This window comes from Hippocampus guttulatus, chromosome 2, assembly GCF_054856545.1.
Source record: "Hippocampus guttulatus isolate MCC_2025c chromosome 2, RoL_Hgut_1.0, whole genome shotgun sequence".
In the NCBI taxonomy this organism is placed as follows: Eukaryota; Metazoa; Chordata; class Actinopteri; order Syngnathiformes; family Syngnathidae; genus Hippocampus; species Hippocampus guttulatus.
In genome coordinates this window covers 10,815,556-10,834,963 of record NC_141262.1, presented here as the reverse complement: position 1 = coordinate 10,834,963, position 19,408 = coordinate 10,815,556, and the positions used below count along the sequence as shown (strand labels likewise).

Below are 19,408 nucleotides of genomic sequence, written 5' to 3'. Positions count from 1 at the left end.
TGTGTTTTCTCAATGTCTCCCCTTCCCTAATTGTGTCTTCCGTGCATCAAAAATATATAAACCCTCCTTTGACTGGGAATTTTGCATGTCATAATGAATGCTATACCCTGCTTTTCGTCTTAAGTTCGCCGGGATAGACTAGCTCACACTCGACCCTAATGAGGAGAATGAGGATATAAAATGAATGAATTAATGCATGGAATAGAATTTGCGGAGTCTGTGGCAAATGCTATGTAGCTTTTGTTTTATTCATCTGGCTTGAGCAATTTGCAGCAAGAGTGAAGTGATTTAATGACAATCAGCACCTCCAAATCTGAGGCCATGCTCCTCGGTCGGAAAAATGGGGCATGCCCTCTCCGGGTTGCGAATGACTCTCTTGTTGTTGTCTTGTTCACGAGTGAGGGATGAATGTGAATTGGGTAGTCGTGACTGAAAGAAGATCACAAAAACAAGTGGCCAAAATCAACTTCCTCTGCAGGGTATCTGGGCTCAGTCATATGGGAAGGTTTCAGATGAGCCATATGAGCTGTCTTGGGAATCTCCTGGATGCCTCCCAGTTGAGGTGTTATGGACACGTCGCAAGATGCACCGAGGAGACCGGTGGCATCTTCTGATTTTGCTTTTTTTTTCCTAAATTGAGATGACCTGGAAATGCTTGAAGGAAACGTCAGGGAAGTTACTCCTGAGCAACCTTACTGAAAGGATGTCACCCAAGAAGGCTTGAGGAGTAACGGAATACATGTATGGCATTACGTATTCAGGCTACAAAAGAAATTTAGCTGTAATCTGCTCCAGTTACAGAAAAAAAAAGTAATCAGATTACAGACACATTTCATAAAATTATAAGATAAAATAAGATAAGAAAGATAAGAAAACCTTTATTAGTCTCGCAATGGAGAAATTCCCAATTCACAGCAGCAAAGTTATGAAAGGAAGGAGAACAACAAAATATAGGAGCTGGGAACACATAGGACACAGACAGTCGTGCAATCTTCACCACTTTTCTGCATACGCTTTGTTGTCTGAAGCAGTTCTAGATGAAAGAGGAGAGGATCAAAGTGTCCTTTCACCAGTGGGTCAGAGACGTCATGCTGAAAATGTGCACACGTCTGCTACAAGCTAAGTTTTGAAAGCAAACACGAAGCTGTAACGTCCATTGACGAAAAGAGATGAGTTCACTTCTCCTGTCCCACGTAATCCGCTTCAAACTCCAAGGTGCGACTCCCAGTTCCAAATCCGCATCGGCGCTCTGCGCTAACGCTCCTTTCTTGTCGTCGTCGGCTCCTCAAGCCTTACATCCATCCAGCTGCAGACCGTTCAACAGCACCGATCTCTCCGCTGAACAAAGCGGGGCTGTGAAAAATGCTGCCCATTACAGGCGCAAGACACAAGCGCCCTGGACTGTCCAGCAACGACAGTCAAATGGCGCCGACATTCCTCCCAGTCAAAAACAGTGCTGGTATACCCATGCTGCCGAGAAGGCGCAACCACCGAGCACAGAGTCTCCTCCTTGATGAATGTCGTGGCCAAAAAAATGCTGAAAAAGTCCACATCAGGTCCACACGACGTAAACAACACAAAGTGACAAAACAAACACAAAAACAACAAAAAAAAAGCAAGGCTCATGAGAGCACTTGCTGACGGCTGCCTACTCGGGCGCCATCTTGACTTCAAAGATGGAGAATTTCACAGGATTACATTTTTAATGTTGGTGACAGAGACACCTCAGTGAAGATGTTGCATATACTTGTGGGCCACACAAGCTTTACTGGAGTTAGGTGGACAACTGGTCACAATATACTTTGATCGACTGCAATTGCTCATTCCACGTTTTAAATAGACATGAAAAATATGAAACTGACCAAATCGTGATTATAGGAGGTTTTGGCCCAATGCCAGCGAATATCTCAAAGGGTTTTGTTGTGTGTGCATGTGTGTGTGTTTGCATAGAATTGCAGTTTTAAGGTATACCTCCCAAACCTGCTCTTAAATCACCTGTATTTACAGTTTCACTCAGTCTCCCTGGTCCATCATCCTCGAAATTTGCAGTCATGTTGTCAATACATAGCGGTGTACTCGAGTGATATTCTGATGAAAACTTCGGCTAAAGTTTTGATGAGCATTATTCTAATTCGTAAATTACATTTTAAGACGGGTACAGATCGGGATTTTTCAAAATTCAAAAGATTATTTTAAATCCTTGGCAGACAAAAAAACCCCCACAGGCATTTAACAGTTTTGGTCGTATTGTGTGTGGGGTGCGCCGTTTGACATCTTTGGTCAGGAAGGGGCAAAATAAGGACAAAAAAAACCCCAGCACGATTGTTGGTGTGTAACCAGTCTTACTGTGTGTGGAAGATTGGTTGCAAGAGATTGGACAGTATTCACATTTTTTGCTTTTCCTCTTTGTCCTGCAATTTCTCGACAAACCTACTGATAGCAATACTGAAGGGAAACACCAGCAGTGAATAGCACAAAGAGAATAAACAAAAGACAGAAGTAGAAATGTGAAAACAGTCTTTTTCGGGACAACTATATATGCAGTGTTGTAGGAATTACAGTGCAGTCTTCTTGTGCCTGCGCCTAATGTTTGTGGCTTTGGGCTACAAATTTTGCATATCTTGTGCTAAACCAATTCATAAAACGGACTCATCTGTTTATCTGAAGCACGAGTGTCAAACTCATATTTGCCGTGGGCCACTTTGGTGTTATATCTTCCCTCGGAGGCCCGTTACGACAGTGAAACTGAATAAATGTTTAATCATCACATCGTATTATTACTTGTGCACTACACGGTGATGACTTTTGTTCAACTATTTCTTTGTTGTTTGCTCAATTAATGTGCAAGTGGCGTAAACAGGGTAATCAAATTACTGCAAAATTTCAATGTTACTTATTACACATGACAATTTGACATTTCACTACAGACTTCAGCAAGGATCATGGAAGTTGAGATATATGATTTACTTTTGCGGACCATACGGAATGACTTGTCGGGCCGAATCTGGCCCCCGGGCCTTGAGTTTGACACCAGCGGTCTAAAGCTTCTTACATCTCCCTTCATTTGAAAAAGTCAAAATTCATCGGGGAGAAACAAGCAATGAAAGTGTCTAAAGATATGCTTGACCTGTATCATTTTGCATGTAAAGACTTAGGATGGACTAATAATTATTACTAAAAATAGCCACTAATAAAGATAACAAAGAATTTACTGTTGGGATTTTGCTAGATCTAAAAAAAGCTTTTGATACAATAGACCATAGTATGTTATTGAATACATTAGAAAGATATGGCATTAGAGGTGTAGCATATAAATGGATTGAAAGTTATTTAAAAAACAGATATCAGTATGTGCAATTCAACAATAAAAAATCAAATCAACTGAAGATCACTCATGGAGTTCCCCAGGGATCTGTGCTTGGTCCGAAATTATTCATCTTATATATAAATGACATATGCAGTGTCTCAAAACAATTCAAATGTGTCCTATTTGCCGATGACACAATGTTCTACTGTTCAAGAGAAAGTATGAAACAGCTTCTGGAAACGGTGTAAAACGAATTAAACAAATTAAAAAACTGGTTCGACATAAATAAATTATCACTTAACTTGGAAAAAACTAAGTTAATCGTTTTTGGCACGAGACCAATCAAATACCAAGTTAAAATTCAGGTAAACTCAATTGAAATAGAACGCGTTTATGAAAATTAATTTCTTGGATTAGTAATAGATGCAAAATTATGCTGTAAGCCACACATACTGTAGATAACGTTAAAAGAAAAATATCATATATACATATCATCAACCATAGGGATCCTCCATAAAACTAAATGTGTGCTGAATAGGAGATCTTTGCATACATTATATTCTTCATTATTACTTCCATATATGACCTATTGCGTAGAAATATGGGGAAACGCCAGCAAAACAAACACTACCTGTTCTAAAACTACAAAAAAAGCAATCAGAATAATCACTAGATCCAAATATACGGAACCCACAAATCGACTATTTATCAAATTAAATACAATGAAATTTTATGATCTGGTTGACATTAATCGCCCAATTAATGTACAAAGCACACAATAATCTCCTTTGCCAAAACATCCAGAAACTCTTCGAAATTCGAGAGAGCTATTATAATTTAAGGGGCACCGACCTATATAAAAAATCCAAAACACGAACTAACATCAAGCAAAGGAGTGTATCTGTAACAGGTGTAAATCTGTGGAACAATTTGGGAACGGACCTGAAAATGAGTAACTCGCTTGCTGAGTTCAAAAACAAATTCAAGAGAGGAGTACAAGAAAATTAAATAAATCAGAATTACATTGATAAATGAATTGAAAAGTAGTATCTGTTATGAATATGAGAAAATCGACATATAAAAAGGTGTTAGAATGAGTATGTATAAATATATCTAAAGTTGTATAATTAGATAAGTATTGTACATATATGGGTAAAAGCACTTGGTGATATGTAGACTTTTTCCTTTTTCTGTATTGAAAAATGATTAATTCACATAGTATATAACAAGGGGTAAGACTGGATAAGTTTTTTACTTCTTCCTACTCCTTTGAACATATAATTTGTGATGATGACTATTTTCTTTTCCTTTTTATATCTTGCTTGCTTTCACTTTTCACTTTTGCCAACTTGTTGCAGTATTGTATATTTTACATGTTCAATAAATAATAAACAAAACAAAACAAACTAATTCAACAGAGACCCATTCTCATCTGTATTGATCAACATGATAATGCAGGAAACCGCAGAGAATGGTACATCATCATTTGTATGGGTGTGTCAAAGCATTTCCAACTTGTTCAAAGGAATGAAAAATGTTTTTGTCAGTGCTATTCCGGTGCACCTTTGAGGCCAGCGTAAGGACTTGAACGCAAACAACACGACAATGGCTTCTTTGTATTTTCTGTTTGTTAAAAAATAAAGTATACAAAAAAGTTTATCTTCAGTTTGTCTAATTCATTTGTATGTATGTATGTGTGTATGGTCAAAAAACTGTATCGCTTTTTCTCTTGAGCTGGCCTCATCTCTTTTTCTGTCCCGCTCACTCCTTCTCCACACTGTCCTCATTCGCCAGTCACGTGACGTCATAACAAGTAGTTCTGTCAAGGAAACACTCTGAGACGCATAAAATAACAATGACGACTATTTCTACTAAATTATGAAATATGCCAATTGAACATATCAATACGACTCGGCAAATGGAAGAACACACAAAATTCGACCAATATCAAATTGGCACCTACAGTTTTGGTTGTTTTTATATGCATGTGACACTTTGATGTCAAGATCTTATTTGAAAGAGAAAAACTGCAAAGCAACAGGTCACTGATAACGTTTACAAATCCTGAGAGGGCGCTTTCGAGGACAGAAGCAAAAGAGAACACCAGAAGAAGCAACAAATTACGAGCAATTTACCTTGATGGCATACACAAGAGTTGGTACCCCCCAAAGCAGTTGGTTGGCACGTCCGCTTCACAGTGCAGAGGTCCAGAGTTCAATTCCAACCTGCGGCTTTCCTGTGTGGAGTTTGCATGTTCTCCCAGTGCCTGCGTGGGTTTTCTCCGGGTACTCAGGTTTCTTCCCACATTCTGAAAACATGCATGGCAGGTTAACTGATCTCCTGCCTCCCTCCCAAAAACAAACACACAAACAAAAAGAAGTTGCTCCGCCTTTCGTCTACTACCTCCATGCAGCTTCTGAACCTCAATCAGTTCTGTTTTGAAGGAACCAGAAGACACTACACGAGGAAATCATGCCGATTTTTGTTGTTAATACCAACTTTGCCAAAAACAACCTGCCGGAGACTCTGCTGTCAGAACTTAATGAGGAACTGACTAAAGCCATGGGCAAACCCGATCAAGTATGACAAAACCAATGATACAAATCGATTACCCGATGATGAGCATGGTTATCCCCCAACATAATCTTTGTCACTTTTTTCATGTGCTAGTTCATTGCCGTGCATGTCCACGCAGATCAAGTCATGATGGTCGGTGGAAAGGAAGATCCATGTGCACTCTGTTCCTTTCACAGCAATGAAAATATCAGCTGTGATCAAATCAAGCAATACTCTAAACTACTGTGTGGACTGCTCAACAAACAGCTGGGCATATCTCCTGACAGGTAATGTTACCAAATACCTTGCGTTGAGTTTATACGGTGACTAAAGTGTGCACGCTATTCTTTCTTCACTGTCCACACTCATCAACACATTTCTCCTTTTGCACATTTTTAGGATTTATATTAAGTTTGTGGACATGGATCCTTGCAACATGAGCTGGAACGACACTACTTTTGGCTGAGATAGAGGTTGAAGTCCTCAAAGAAAATCATTGCCGCTGTGTTGAAGAGCCGTTGTTAAAAATGACCAAGAAGCAAGAAGACACGGTCATAGCTTCGTTGATTCCATGCAACTTTGTACTGGTCTTGGCTTCCTGCAATAACGCACAGTGTGTAATCCACAAATTCATGTTTTGTCATAGGTTGTCTCTTCTCATTGAATAACATTGAATATGGTTCCAAGTTACAAGTCTCATTTCAGGTCTCTTAATTGCAATGTTCCGAAATACTCGCTCCTCAAAACATTGAAAGTCTCCCGTAACCTGTCACCAGTGGCGGTTCGGGGGGGGGGGGGGGGGGGGCAACGGGGGCCAGTGCCCCTGTAGCACCGATTCTGTGGCCCCCCCTCCGAACGCAGATTACGCAGTCGTGCCGAGTCGCCGACGCGAAAGGTGGAACCAAAGTGCGTGATTTAACATTCTAGTCGGACCCTTTAGTGCGCTGCGCCATTTAAAAATGAGCGGGAAAATGAGAAGCAGTCCGCAGAGAAGGAAATTACCACGACACGAGTGCTATTTGCGTGTGTGTGTGTGCGTGTGCGTGCGCGTGTTTGTGTCTGCGCGTGTTTGTGTTTGTGTGTGTGTGAGTGTGTGAGTGTGAGTGTGTGTGTGTGCGTAACTTTTTTAGTCTCCCTTTTTATTTTTATTTTTATTTAACAGGATCAATATATAAGACATTGCCTTTTAAAATTTGGATAATTATATGCATGTAAAACATCTAGCTTCAGTGTATTTGCAATTTTTGTCCCCGGCAGGCTGGTACCATATCATCCCCTGGCTTGAATATTCTCAACAGACGTATTGTTACGCTTGCAGACATTTTAGCCCTCCTAATACCGTTTTTTTCTCATCACTGTAATGTTATGACTACAATTTCAAAGTCTGAAGAAATAAAAAGTCAAATAAGATTTCGAATCTGTCTTTTTAGCCCTGGGTTGAATGTGCTCCCCCATCAAAACCCCTGGCCCCAGCCCGGCCCCCTCAGTGAAATTGATCCAGAACCGCCCCTGCCTGTCACGCCGCCATATTAAGAAGGGTCTCTGCTGTCTTATGCTGGGTTCAAACGCTCATCAAGGTGTGAAGATCAAGCATTTCTCCTCCTTTTCTTTATTTTTGGCCCTTATGCGCAACCCTAGCTCTTTCTATGATCTGTCTTTACTTTCGACTGCACCTCTGTGGCTGTGGGAAGCTCAGCTAATTAGTTGAGATTTTAGTACAGAATGCTGACTCTTTTGAGTCCCAACCAAGCGTAATAACAGGCTGCTTTTCCTTTTCATTGTGGAAGCCAGTACATTAAATGTATAGATCTACAGGTACATTTACACAATTAGAAGTTGTAGTGGACTTTTACAATCAGGAGCAATGGAGAAGTACACAGAGACATTCGATACCATTAAAAAAAAAAGTCAGTTTGAACAGATCATACAACGAACAACCAACTACAAATCAAACCAGAATGAGTTGCAACTCCTCCACTATGTAAGAACTTGAGCACTGTTAGTCCCACATTAACAGTTACATGGCACAATTTTGACATATAGTTATCTTGCGAACTATGCCTCAACCCCAAAAATGCATCTTTCCTTCAGCCAGTCCCCAAGTGTAGCCAGTTTAGAGTGTCTTGTTGTCAGCCGTAAGTATGCGCACGTCATGGAGAGAAGGCTGAAAAACAGGGAGACGCTGACCAATGGGGCATGCAAATATTCAGCCCCCCCTCAACCCCTCACTCACCCTACTGTCGATTATTTTTCAGTGCATGATGGCCATCGTCAACCAATATTCCTGGGCTACATTTTGGTCCCAGCACATTCCTGTTGAAAAGCAACAAGAAAATAAATCTGACGATGGCTGGTGTGTTAACCAGGCTGTCATTGCTGCGTTAGAGTGACTCGTTGCGGCTGTGAGTGTGCACATGTCATGGAGACAAGGCAGGAGAGAGGGCTAAAACATTTTCCAAAATGTTTGATGTGACAGCCAGCGCATGAGGGTCTCTAAGGCAGCCATGCACCGGCATGGCTGCTCATTGTCGTGGCCTGAAAAGCCTGATGAAGACCCATTGGGATTTATATCCGGCCAGCAGAGGCTTTAAGTGGATGTATTTTCAAGGCTCAAAATACCATCATGACATGAAGGCATAAGAAAGATGCTAGATGTAGTATCATAGATTTTTACAACGGCATTTGATTCTGAGTCGAGCAGGGCATGGTTTCAGTACATTCAGCGGACCTGACCAGTGTATGAGCGCGGAGAAGAATGGTATGATTTTGAAGCCACATTTTATCTCACTTTGTATGCAGCGATGGCTGTTCGAAAGTGCTCTATAAATACAATGGAATTGAATTGAATATATCAATTTACATTCACCCTGAAGCATTTCAAACAGAAGACCATGTCAACATATTAGGAGTCATGACAAAGTCAACAAAGGGCCCAGTTTATCAGGTAAGTTATGATAAACAAACAGGATGTCTTAATTGCAACGTTCCTCCCATTTGTATCATTTCTTTCGGTTGAGTATACTGTACATATTTTACTGAGTATCTGTTCTCCTTTGGGCAGTACAGTACTTGATTACACTGACACATAATTAATTTGAGCCTACTTCTTCCTAAGGTTCATTTAGGTGTTACTTCTCAAATGCATTTGACCACATGAAGAAAATTAAACACGTTTTGATGACACTCCCATCCCTCCAGGCAACCCTGACAGCACTGGGCAGCTCCTTCAGCCAGAGACTGATAGACCCACTCTGCAAGGAGAGCTTCTGCTGCTCGTTCCTGCTGAATGCTGTCTGGTGAAGATATCACCTATGTTATATGTTTAGCTTAAAACTTTGTATCATAGACAGGTCGACTTTGACTATTAGGTCTCTGTCCTGAACATCCGCTACTTAAAACAAAGAATGTAGTGTGAAGCTGGGCTCCTATTTCCCCTTGAGTGATTAACAGCCCCCCAAGTGTTTTCTTTTGCGTCTCCCACCTTGGGAAAGTCCCTGAAGGCTGTCAAGTGCCTTCGAAGAGGAACCCTAATCTCAAGATTTGTGGACCAACAGATATGGTCTGTACTTTGTCAAAATGCCAAAATCGAACTTTGCTTGACTTTCTTTGTTTCAGATTTTTACATGAGGGGAAGGACTGCCCGCCCCTAATTAATATAATTAACATACTATGCCTATATGTACGTGTGACTGTAGTTGCTCGGGGCTTCCTGATGAAATCTGAGACTCACAGGAGCCCGAATCGATTCGTGTTGTGCCCTGAACGTTCAGTAAAACATCTTGCAAGAACTTCTCCATTTCCAGCCTCTGACTTTTGCACATCAACTCAGCCCGAATCAAACGAACACGCGGAGGACCTGGGGAAGTGGAGAACGGTCAAGGGATCCCGCCGTGTCGACAACAACACGCTTCCCCCTGTTTGATCATCCTCCAACACTGGCTATTGAATAGACGGTCCTGAAAACCTGGACCTGTGCATGAGGAGAGGGGCGGGGGCGGGCTTGGGACGTAGTGGTCGAGCTATCTGCTTAAGTTGTGAACCGTAACAGTGTGGATATTTGAGTTTAATCAAATTCTACATAAACCATAAATTGGACATTTGTGGCGACAGTTAAACGTCGTCATCTTTAGCAGACGTCTTCATCAAATGACGACATTAAGGACCTTCAGGAGGTCACGTTGGTCACGTGACAGTCCACATCTATCGGACTGGGCCAAGGCCCCCATTTTTACATTAGAAAAATCGGATGTCATTTCAGCAAACAAATATTGAAGAAAATGTGAAAATACAACATTGATATACTTGCAGCAATCCATCTATGACTTAATCTGTTGTATGATTGGCAAAAGGTGGAACACAAATGTATTATACCCTCTGCCATCTAATGGAACTCCATTGAATTGTTTTGCATGACCCAGCTAGATAACCCAAAATATATTTGTAATTATTTCAAACAAATAAACTTGAAATTTAATAACTTTCCTAAACTGACCTCATGATCTCTCACAGCACACTAGGATCCCAAGGCACCCTGGTTCGGAATCACTGCCAAAGTTGACCTTAGTCTGACCTTTGTTGTGTAGGTGGTGAATCTGGCCGGATAGGACGGCACTCAACTGCCACCGAAAGATGTCAGACTACTTGTCAAGAGGATTCCGGGCCCAAATAAGCACAGTTATGGATACTGTCCTCCGAACAGCAGTGTTTGAGATAACAGAGCTTTTTGACAAATGCATACATGACTATAGCATGCAGCTGGCTCAGAAAGGAGAAGTGATCGCATAACTGGAAATAAAGCAACATAAAATGGCGCAGTTGCTGAAGGAACACATGGACGGTGACCGAAGCCCAGCAATGGCGGAAGCACAGCATGATGAGATGAAAGGCATGACGGAAGATTTGATTTCTTCCAGCCAAAGTTCCACTATTCCTGAGGATAGCTTTGAAGGTACTGTGCTGTCCTATACTTAAAGATACCGCGTTTCATCAAGTATTGCCATTAAAAGATACCCTGTGACTTGCAGAAATACATTCTGCAACTCATTGGGCAATACTGAAATGGGGTGCACACATATCCATGATCAGGTCTAATGTGAGCCCAAATGGGAGAGGCAAAACAATGTAAAAATGTTATGTGGGCTCTATATCTTACAATAAACAGGATTCACTTTAAACCCAAAACAGCAAAAAATAAAAATGAAATTGGTGGAGAAAAAAAGAACAATCTTACAGTCAGAACTGTTTTTTGTGATGGTGTCTCTGCCGAGTCTTGTGCTCCTCCGCTCTACAACAGTTTCAAGAAAGAAGACCAGGCTATTTGCCCGAGTGTTGAGGTGCACCAGCTGTCCATTCCACTGCAGCACTGTCCAGTCACCAGTCAGGTGAGAGGCTGAAACTTTAGATTTCCAATGGCAATACACAGATGCCACTTTTAGTACATGTACTTAAGAATGAGTACTCGAAGATACCAAGTATCAGTACTTGATAATGCCATTACGTCCTGCAGTTGTGAGGAAAATGTGTTTTATTTTAACCAAATGCTGTTAAAAACACAAACCTTTCTTGAACATGGCACAAGGTTCACTCAAACAGAACGCTTTTTAAAGCACTAACATGTATTACGGAGATTTTAACATCCAATTGCATGTACGGTCTTGCCACACATTTCTCAAAATCATTCTCGAAATGTGCAAAATAGTAAGTACGTTTCTCAAAACAATTCAAACAGCTAAATATCATGGGTGATCAGCAAAACCCCCTCTCCTGCTCAGCATCTTTTGTTTGCCTCTCAAAAGTACAACAAAAGTGGTACTTGGCGGTCATGATTGAAAGAGAGAAGTTTGTTGTGTTATTCCCTAACATCTCTTGGGATTCATATTTAAGTCGTGTTATTTATCCGGGTGCATGTCTTTGTTAGCTAATAACCCGTTTGAGGTTTACGTTCTAATAATTCGTCTTTGCATTTCAGGTGGAGAACAACCAGGATTCGAATTTTGGTACAACAAAAGGTATGTTCATTTTTTGGGACCATCTAAAAAGGGCTGTATCGACATTCAAAATGTTTGTCAGCGCAAAAAGGATAATGCTCAGTTCTGTATCATCCTGAGAATAGTTTCTAATATTTTGGTGACCTTATTTGTGGGGAATAAATCACGAGGATCCCGATTTTTGTGATTGCGGATGTCTTTTTTGTATCTTGTAGTTAATTTGGTTGCCATTTAAATTGTGGAGCTGTACTTCACGTTGTGACCAGGGGGTGCATATTAAAGTTAGCTTCAAATGTGCTGTTGACACCGATTAAAAAAAAATTAAAAAAAAAGTCAGGGAAAGTGGAGACCCAGATACAGCATTTAGGGTTGATTATAATAATAACAACACATGAATGTTCTTCATAATCATCTTAGAATACATCACACATCCATCTCCAATTTACACAAAATATATATTCGCTGAGAAATAGAACATTGTTTGTAATGTTTTTTTTTTTACTTTAGGGAAATCAATTTTTATTATTATTATTATTTTTTGCCATTTTCTTACCCACAGGTTCCTCTCAAAGTAGAAGTAAGAAATGCTGTGGGGAAACCAAGAGATGCATTCTGAAACCTGAACTAAAAGGTCCTTTACTTGAAGCAAATGACATGCTTTGCAAATGCAAATGCAACAATTTACTGTTGGGGTTTTCCTAGATCTAAAAAAAGCTTGTGACACAATAGATCACAGTATATTATTGAAAAAACTAGAAAGATATGGCATTAGAGGTGTAGCTTATAAATGGATAAAAAGTTATTTAGAAAACAGATATCAGTACGTGCAACTCAACAATAAAAAAACGATTCAACTGAAAATCACTCACGGAGTTCCTCAGGGGTCAGTGCTTGGTCCAAAACTATTCATCTTATATATAAATGATATCTGCAAGGTCTCAAAACAATTTAAATGTGTCCTATTTGCTGATGATACAACTTTCTACTGTTCTGGAATAAATCTGAAACAGCTCCTGACAACCGTAGAAAACGAATTAAACAAATTAAAAAACTGGTTCGACAGAAATAAATTGTCACTTAACCTGAAAAAATCGAAGCTAATTGTTTTTGGCACAAGACCAATCAAACACCAAGCTAAAATTATGGTAAACTCAATTGAGATAGAAAGAGCGTATGAAACCAAGTTTCTCGGATTAGTAATAGACTCAAAACTATGTTGGAAGCCACATATCGATAACGTAAAAAGAAAAATAGCCAAAACCGTAGGGATCCTCTACGAAACCAAGGAAGTGCTAAATAAGAGATCTTTTTACACATTATACACTTCATTATTATTACCATATATGACCTACTGTGTGGAAATATGGGGAAATGCCTGCAAAACAAACACACTCCCTATTCTCAAACTACAAAAAAAAGCAATTCGAATTATTAATAGATCAAAATATACGGAACCCACAAATCCACTATTTATCAAATTAAATACGATGAAATTTTATGACCTGGTTGACTTTAAAATCGCCCAATTAATGTACAAAGCACACAATAACCTGCTCTGCCAAAACATTCAGAAGTTTTTCGAAATTCGAGAAAGCAGCTATGATTTAAGAGGTACCAACTTATTCAAAAAACTCAAAACAAGAACAAACATCAAGCAAAGAAGTGTATCTATCAAAGGTGTTAATCTGTGGAATAATCTCGAAACGGACCTGAAAATGAGTAAATCGCTTGCTGAGTTCAAAAACAAATTCAAAAAAATAGTACAAACAACCTACATCAATTAGAGTTAAAATGATAAATTCAAAACATTAAATATAATGATAAATCAGAACTAAGTTGATAAATAGAGAAAGGTATATAAATATCCATTATGAATACAAGAGAAAATTGACACAAGAGTGTCAGGGTGTGGAAGTATATAATCCCGATACAAACCAAAAGTTGTAAAAATATCACGGTTAAGGGTAAAGTATGAGCCTTAATGGACACTTCTTTCTTCTTACTTTTTTCTTTTCTGATTGATATAAAAATGATTTATTAGATACAATCACATAACGGGGTAGGACTAGATAAGTTTTTTACTTACATGTTTTATGTTCAATAAACAAACAAACAAACCAACAAACAAGGAAAATATGCCCCAAAATATCAAAGAGGAAAAATCTGACCAACCAATCACAGGAGCCATACGATCACAGCAGCATGTTCTGGAAGACAAAACAACGAAGCAAAAAAAAAGAAAGGGATGAGTCTCAAAATCAGGTGAAAGATGATGATGAAACATTTGTATGTAATTTTTGTCAAAGGATGTTTACGACAGCCTTAGGACTATACACTCATATGAGAACACACAAGAAGTGCAGAGTCTGCCAAAAACATTTTTCTTTGCCACGTTCTTTGAAATTACATGAACGAATGTGTCCAAAACTGAAGAAAATGTTGGAAGCAGCAAGAGCGACGGAACTTTCTCAGCCTGACTGTCATGAGGTCAAATCTGGCCCAGTGAAGCTGCAGCAAGTGACTCCTCAAGAGGAAAGTGCGCCACCTTCTGACCATTCCGCCATTGCTCAGAAAAAAACATTTGTCAAAACATTCTTCTGTGTGCATTGCAACAAACAATTCAGTGAGACAATCAAACTCAAAGAGCACATGATGTCTCACAGTAATGAAAGGAGGAAGTTACAATGCGGCACATGTCTCAAAGAATTCGACAACAAGCAGGCTCTCGATAGCCAAGTAGTCAGCCTCCACGAAAACCAGTCTGAAGAGATGGCCCAGGTCCTCAACTGGATGGAACCCATAGAGGACCCAGAGGAAGACACCGAATTGAACAACGTCAAATAACATCACTCTGAAGTGAGACAGCGAGGGTTGCCCCCGCCTCCCCGCGTGTGCAATAACCACATGAGGACAAAATACATGCCGAGTGAGCACTTTGGCATTCACACCCATTCGTTGCGGAAGCACAATCCCAACCACTCTCCTCGGCCAATTATTGTGCCAGCAATGTTTGGAACACTTTAACTGGCAGAAAGAGCTGCATAAACCTGTGCTTAACTGTCAGAAGGCTGTGCAAACCTCTATTGTGGAAAAGGACTGTGATCCAAAGTATTGTTTCAATTGCTTTCATCCTATTTTGATATCACATAAGAGGAACGCGTCCTTTGTGAATCGACAATGAGGATCCAGCTTTTTTGACCTTAATGTCTTGATTTTGAAGAAATTTGGCTTCCACGGTTCTAAGGAAGCTGTTAAAAATGTTATGTGTTTTGTGCTGGGGGAACATTTTTTTGAAACAATTAAATTAACTTGATTTCACAACAACCACAGCTCTAGGTAGGTAAGTTGTGTGTACGTAAGATTGAACATAAACCACAGTAGATTATAATCATAAAAAGGTTAACAGTAAATAGATCAACAAATAAAATATTTTCTCATTAAACTACACAAGCATTCCCTTCTTACATACACAGCTGTGCAGCCCACCATAAAGTACAGTATTACGTTACCACTTGCATGTGCGTTATGATATGGTACGTTTGAAAACGATTCTGCAATACTATCGTCGTAATCGTGCAATTGTTTTCCGCTCTCAGGCTCTTTGATGATCTCACATAATCAAATTTGTGGCTTCCCTTTATTTTTGTATGGGTTGAAACAAATGTTACATTTGTAGTACTGTATTTGTCTGAATAGCAAAACCAGTTGTGTGCGGGGATGAGAAGTTGTGTTTATTACAGCTGGAAAAGTCAGATCGTTTTACCCCTTTTCAAGCGTGTGTGTGTGTGTGTGTTTTGAATAAATTGACAGCTTGAACGGCATTTATGCTGTTTTAATAGTGCGTGGTTAACTGTATTCTCGCGAGATTTTCCGCACAGACTTCAGCCTCCGAGCTTGACTGACGGTTGGTCGTGTTTTGACACTCCTTCCTGTTGACTGTCACGTTTGATGTATGGGGACACGATAGAGTCCCAGAATCTTATAAATTTCCCACTTTTTCCAACATTTGGATTTCATTTAATGTTAGCAAACCGTCTTTTTACACGTGTAAGTTAAGGGGTTCGTTGTTTTTTAGTGGATGGCTCTTTACGAATGACAAAAGAAGATGTGGAATCCTTTCATGCAGTTTATTAAAAGGAGAAAGAAAAAAAAAACGTCTGCACCCCCGAACGAGAACCCCCCCCCCCCTTTCAGTCACGAAAACACTGCTTCTCTTTAGCCAGTCAGACGCAAGCAACATAAGAATGTTTCAACAATTACTGTATTAAACGGACTAATTTAGATAACTATATCATAAAAGAATATAATGCTCAAATATAAAATGAAAAGAATTAATAATTTAACATAAGCTTACACATGTTAGCCAATGGTAGCTATCAGCCACTCGTTAAATTGTATGTGTAATTCGGAGACCTTCGTGTTTAAACTGGTATAAACATATCAAGTGAGACACAGAGCACTGTGTTCACAAAAGTAAAGAGACGGTGGAAATGACCTAGGTTGGTGTGACCGCGTCTAGTGACAGATCGTCAGCTGTCAATCACATCGCCTCAGCCTCGAGCCCTCAATCCATAGGTGTCAAACTCAGGTCCTAGAGGGCCGCTGTCCTGCATGTTTTCCAAGTCTCCCTGTTGCAACACACATGATTCAAATGAACAGGTTCAATGTCAGGCTTGCGCAGAGCTTGCTGATGATCTGATCATTTGAATCAGGTGTGTTGCAACAGGGAGACTTGGAAAACATGCAGGGCAGCGGCCCTCCAGGACCTGAGTTTGACACCTATGCCTCAATCACTCGGCGACGGTCAATTGTCGCACTCGGAATCGAACTGCCGCAATGGACAGCGTGCGGAGCGCCTTCCATATTCAGCTGGCCGCTGTCACGGACACTCTGCTTGCTGCTGCCGTGTGCGAGATCGCCAAGATCTTCGAGAGCAGCATGTGTGAGCAGCAGGCGGAGATCTCCAGCCTCCTCGCCAAGCTGGAGAAAGTGGAGAGGAGGCAGAGGACCAAGGCAGGGCAAGGGGGCACGGCTGGTGACCGAGGGGACATCTTGAGGCCAAAAGCCCTGAGGGAAGCAGGTACAGGAATTCACAATTCCCTTAACATGTTGTTAACTTCGGAATTACCGGTACATGGAATAAATGCTTTGTTTTACACAGGAAAGGAGCAAGATGGTGTAGGCAATAACAGCCAGAGTGAGCCGAAGGAGGTCACAGATTCTATAACTTTGATAAAACAAGAGGTTTGACTGTCCTATTTACATGAATTTCAATTCAGAGTCCCAAATTGAAGAACATTTCTGCCCTTCCCTGTGGAGTCAGTTTCCACGATAATTCCAATTCTGAAATTTATAATTTAACTCTTTGTATCCTTATAATAATAAAAACATACATAGAGCACAATTATTTATCAATCACCCCATATACCGAACCTAACATCACCCCAAACTCAATCACTCATTTAATTTGCAAAATAAATCAATTCGCTTTATTATGCTGCCATTGATTAAAATGGTACTGATGCATTGGCCGTGGCAATTATGGTGCACATCAAAGTTTGTTCCCATGCTGACCCCCAAACAGACAAAAAGCCTTCATGACTCCACAAAAACTAAGCCACTATGGTTGTTTCATCTTCCACAACTCTTTTTCAAATGACTGATGCAATAAATAAAATGATGAGGTGACTAAACTGGAATGAGCAATAAATCCGTCTCAGACATTTAAAGTACCCAAGTTTATATATCTGTTCTCAAGCTATTTTCAACGTTAAATTGAAGATAGATACAGTATGTATCAAACAAATTGGTTACATCCGACCGATTTATCGTTGCCACTCCATGTTTTCCGTTCTTAGAAAGCAGTTTCTCATTAGGCATGTTGATATTTGCATCTTGTATGTCCTTATGTGATGAATCTCAGCCTCCTTTGGGGTCTTTCATGGTCCAAGTCCCAGAGGAAAGCCTCGCCATCACAGACCGGACAACAACTGATACATTGACTGAGACACACATCCAAGCCGAATGTAAGAAGTTAGTGGAATTTTTATCAAGGCCTGAATCAGATTATGCAATATTAATGATTTTGTTAGAGGTAACATTTTCTCCTTCCCATGGTGATGTCTGTAGTGTCTCATTGTGATCAAGGGGGGCCTATTGAAGACCACCGGCTACAACAAGAAAGTGCTTCCCCCTCTTTTTTCACCATCTCCCAGACTGGACATTGCTCCCCCAGGCATGACAGCAGCCCAGCCCATCCTAGGCAATTGTTGCCTAGGATGGATGACACTCGAGGAGGTGAGAAGAGCTTGCAGGCAACTGGCACCAGCTGCTTTGTTGCAGCTGCCGCCAGTATCGGCACTGACGTGGCTTGCCTCCAACCTGAGACCAACTCCAAAGATGAGAATGACCCTTTTGTATTCAAGGAGCAAAAAACGGAGAACTTCAATCAAACGTCAGGGCAAGGCCAAAGGGCTGAGCAAACTGGTGTTCAGCAGCTTCAGCCGCAGGTTCTCTCACCATGGAGACATAATCATGATGACAGGAGTGGCCTGTTTAGTCACATGAGGCGGACCTCGTTTAGCAACAGAGACCCCCTACGCCTGCAGTCCAATTCAGTCTCTCTCAAAACACGACAAGCAAACCCCCTGAGCCTCAGTGGAGCTCCCAGTGGAGGGAATGGTCGCCCCTACACCTGCCCGTACTGTGCTAAAAGCTTCATTTATCCCTCCCACCAACGCAGACACCTCTTATGCCACACGGGGGTCCGCCTGCATCCCTGCCAGTTCTGCGACAAGAGCTTCCTCACCCCCTCGGAGCTCACCGTCCACACTCGCACGCACACCGGCGAGCGGCCTTTTGGTTGTGCGCAGTGCGGCAAACACTTTGCCCGTAGTGGCAACTTGAGAGCCCACCAATGGGACGTTCACATGCAGAAGAGGCCCTTTGCTTGTGCCGAGTGTGGAAAGAAGTTCGCCCACAGAGGGAACCTTAGTGTGCACAATCACAGAGTCCACCAAGGTGATCCGTACTACATGGAGCATCAGCAGGAGCCAGACATTGGCCCGAATACCGTTTAAAACTACGGTTCATGATCTTGATTAATCACCAAACAAGACTTTCATATTTGACATTTAAATCTGTCAAATCAATGTAACTGTTGTCTGGAGTCTTCTCCGTGTTCGGTTTCATTTTAATTCGGCGTTATCGGGTGTGATCCACTACTCCACATGAATCATAATTCTTAAAACATCTCATTTACTCTTTCTTTTGTGGAAAGACAGTACCAATTCTCCATGACAACTCCACTGTTGCTCTCAATTAAGTTTTTCCATAAACACTGAAGGAAATACAGTTGCTTAGCATTGACAAATAGCATACACATGTTTGTAAAATGTATGTACAAAATATCGAGTTGTATTGTACTAATACAATTTTTGAATGTTTATTTCACAGCCTGTTTAGAAGGGGAATAAACCTACTGTGTCTCTCAATCCGAAACGTTGACTGCCTTTGTGCTATGACCGCTAGGTGGCAGCATAAACGCAATTAAATCTTG

General features: G+C 40.7%; 2 protein-coding genes across 2 annotated transcripts; both read left to right on the top strand.

The window, feature by feature from the left end:
- The first annotated feature begins 5,764 nt into the window (after positions 1-5,764).
- Positions 5,765-6,329, top strand: LOC147208483 (macrophage migration inhibitory factor-like). Its single transcript, XM_086136092.1, has 3 exons — positions 5,765-5,887; positions 5,978-6,150; positions 6,263-6,329. The coding sequence occupies exons 1-3, from the start codon at positions 5,780-5,782 to the stop codon at positions 6,327-6,329; spliced, it is 348 nt and encodes a 115-aa protein (XP_085992218.1). The 5' UTR covers positions 5,765-5,779.
- A 10,357-nt stretch (positions 6,330-16,686) lies between these two features.
- Positions 16,687-18,929, top strand: LOC147208482 (uncharacterized). The gene is made up of 2 exons (XM_086106120.1): positions 16,687-16,930; positions 17,980-18,929. The coding sequence occupies exons 1-2, from the start codon at positions 16,687-16,689 to the stop codon at positions 18,927-18,929; spliced, it is 1,194 nt and encodes a 397-aa protein (XP_085962246.1).
- The last annotated feature ends 479 nt before the right edge of the window (positions 18,930-19,408 follow it).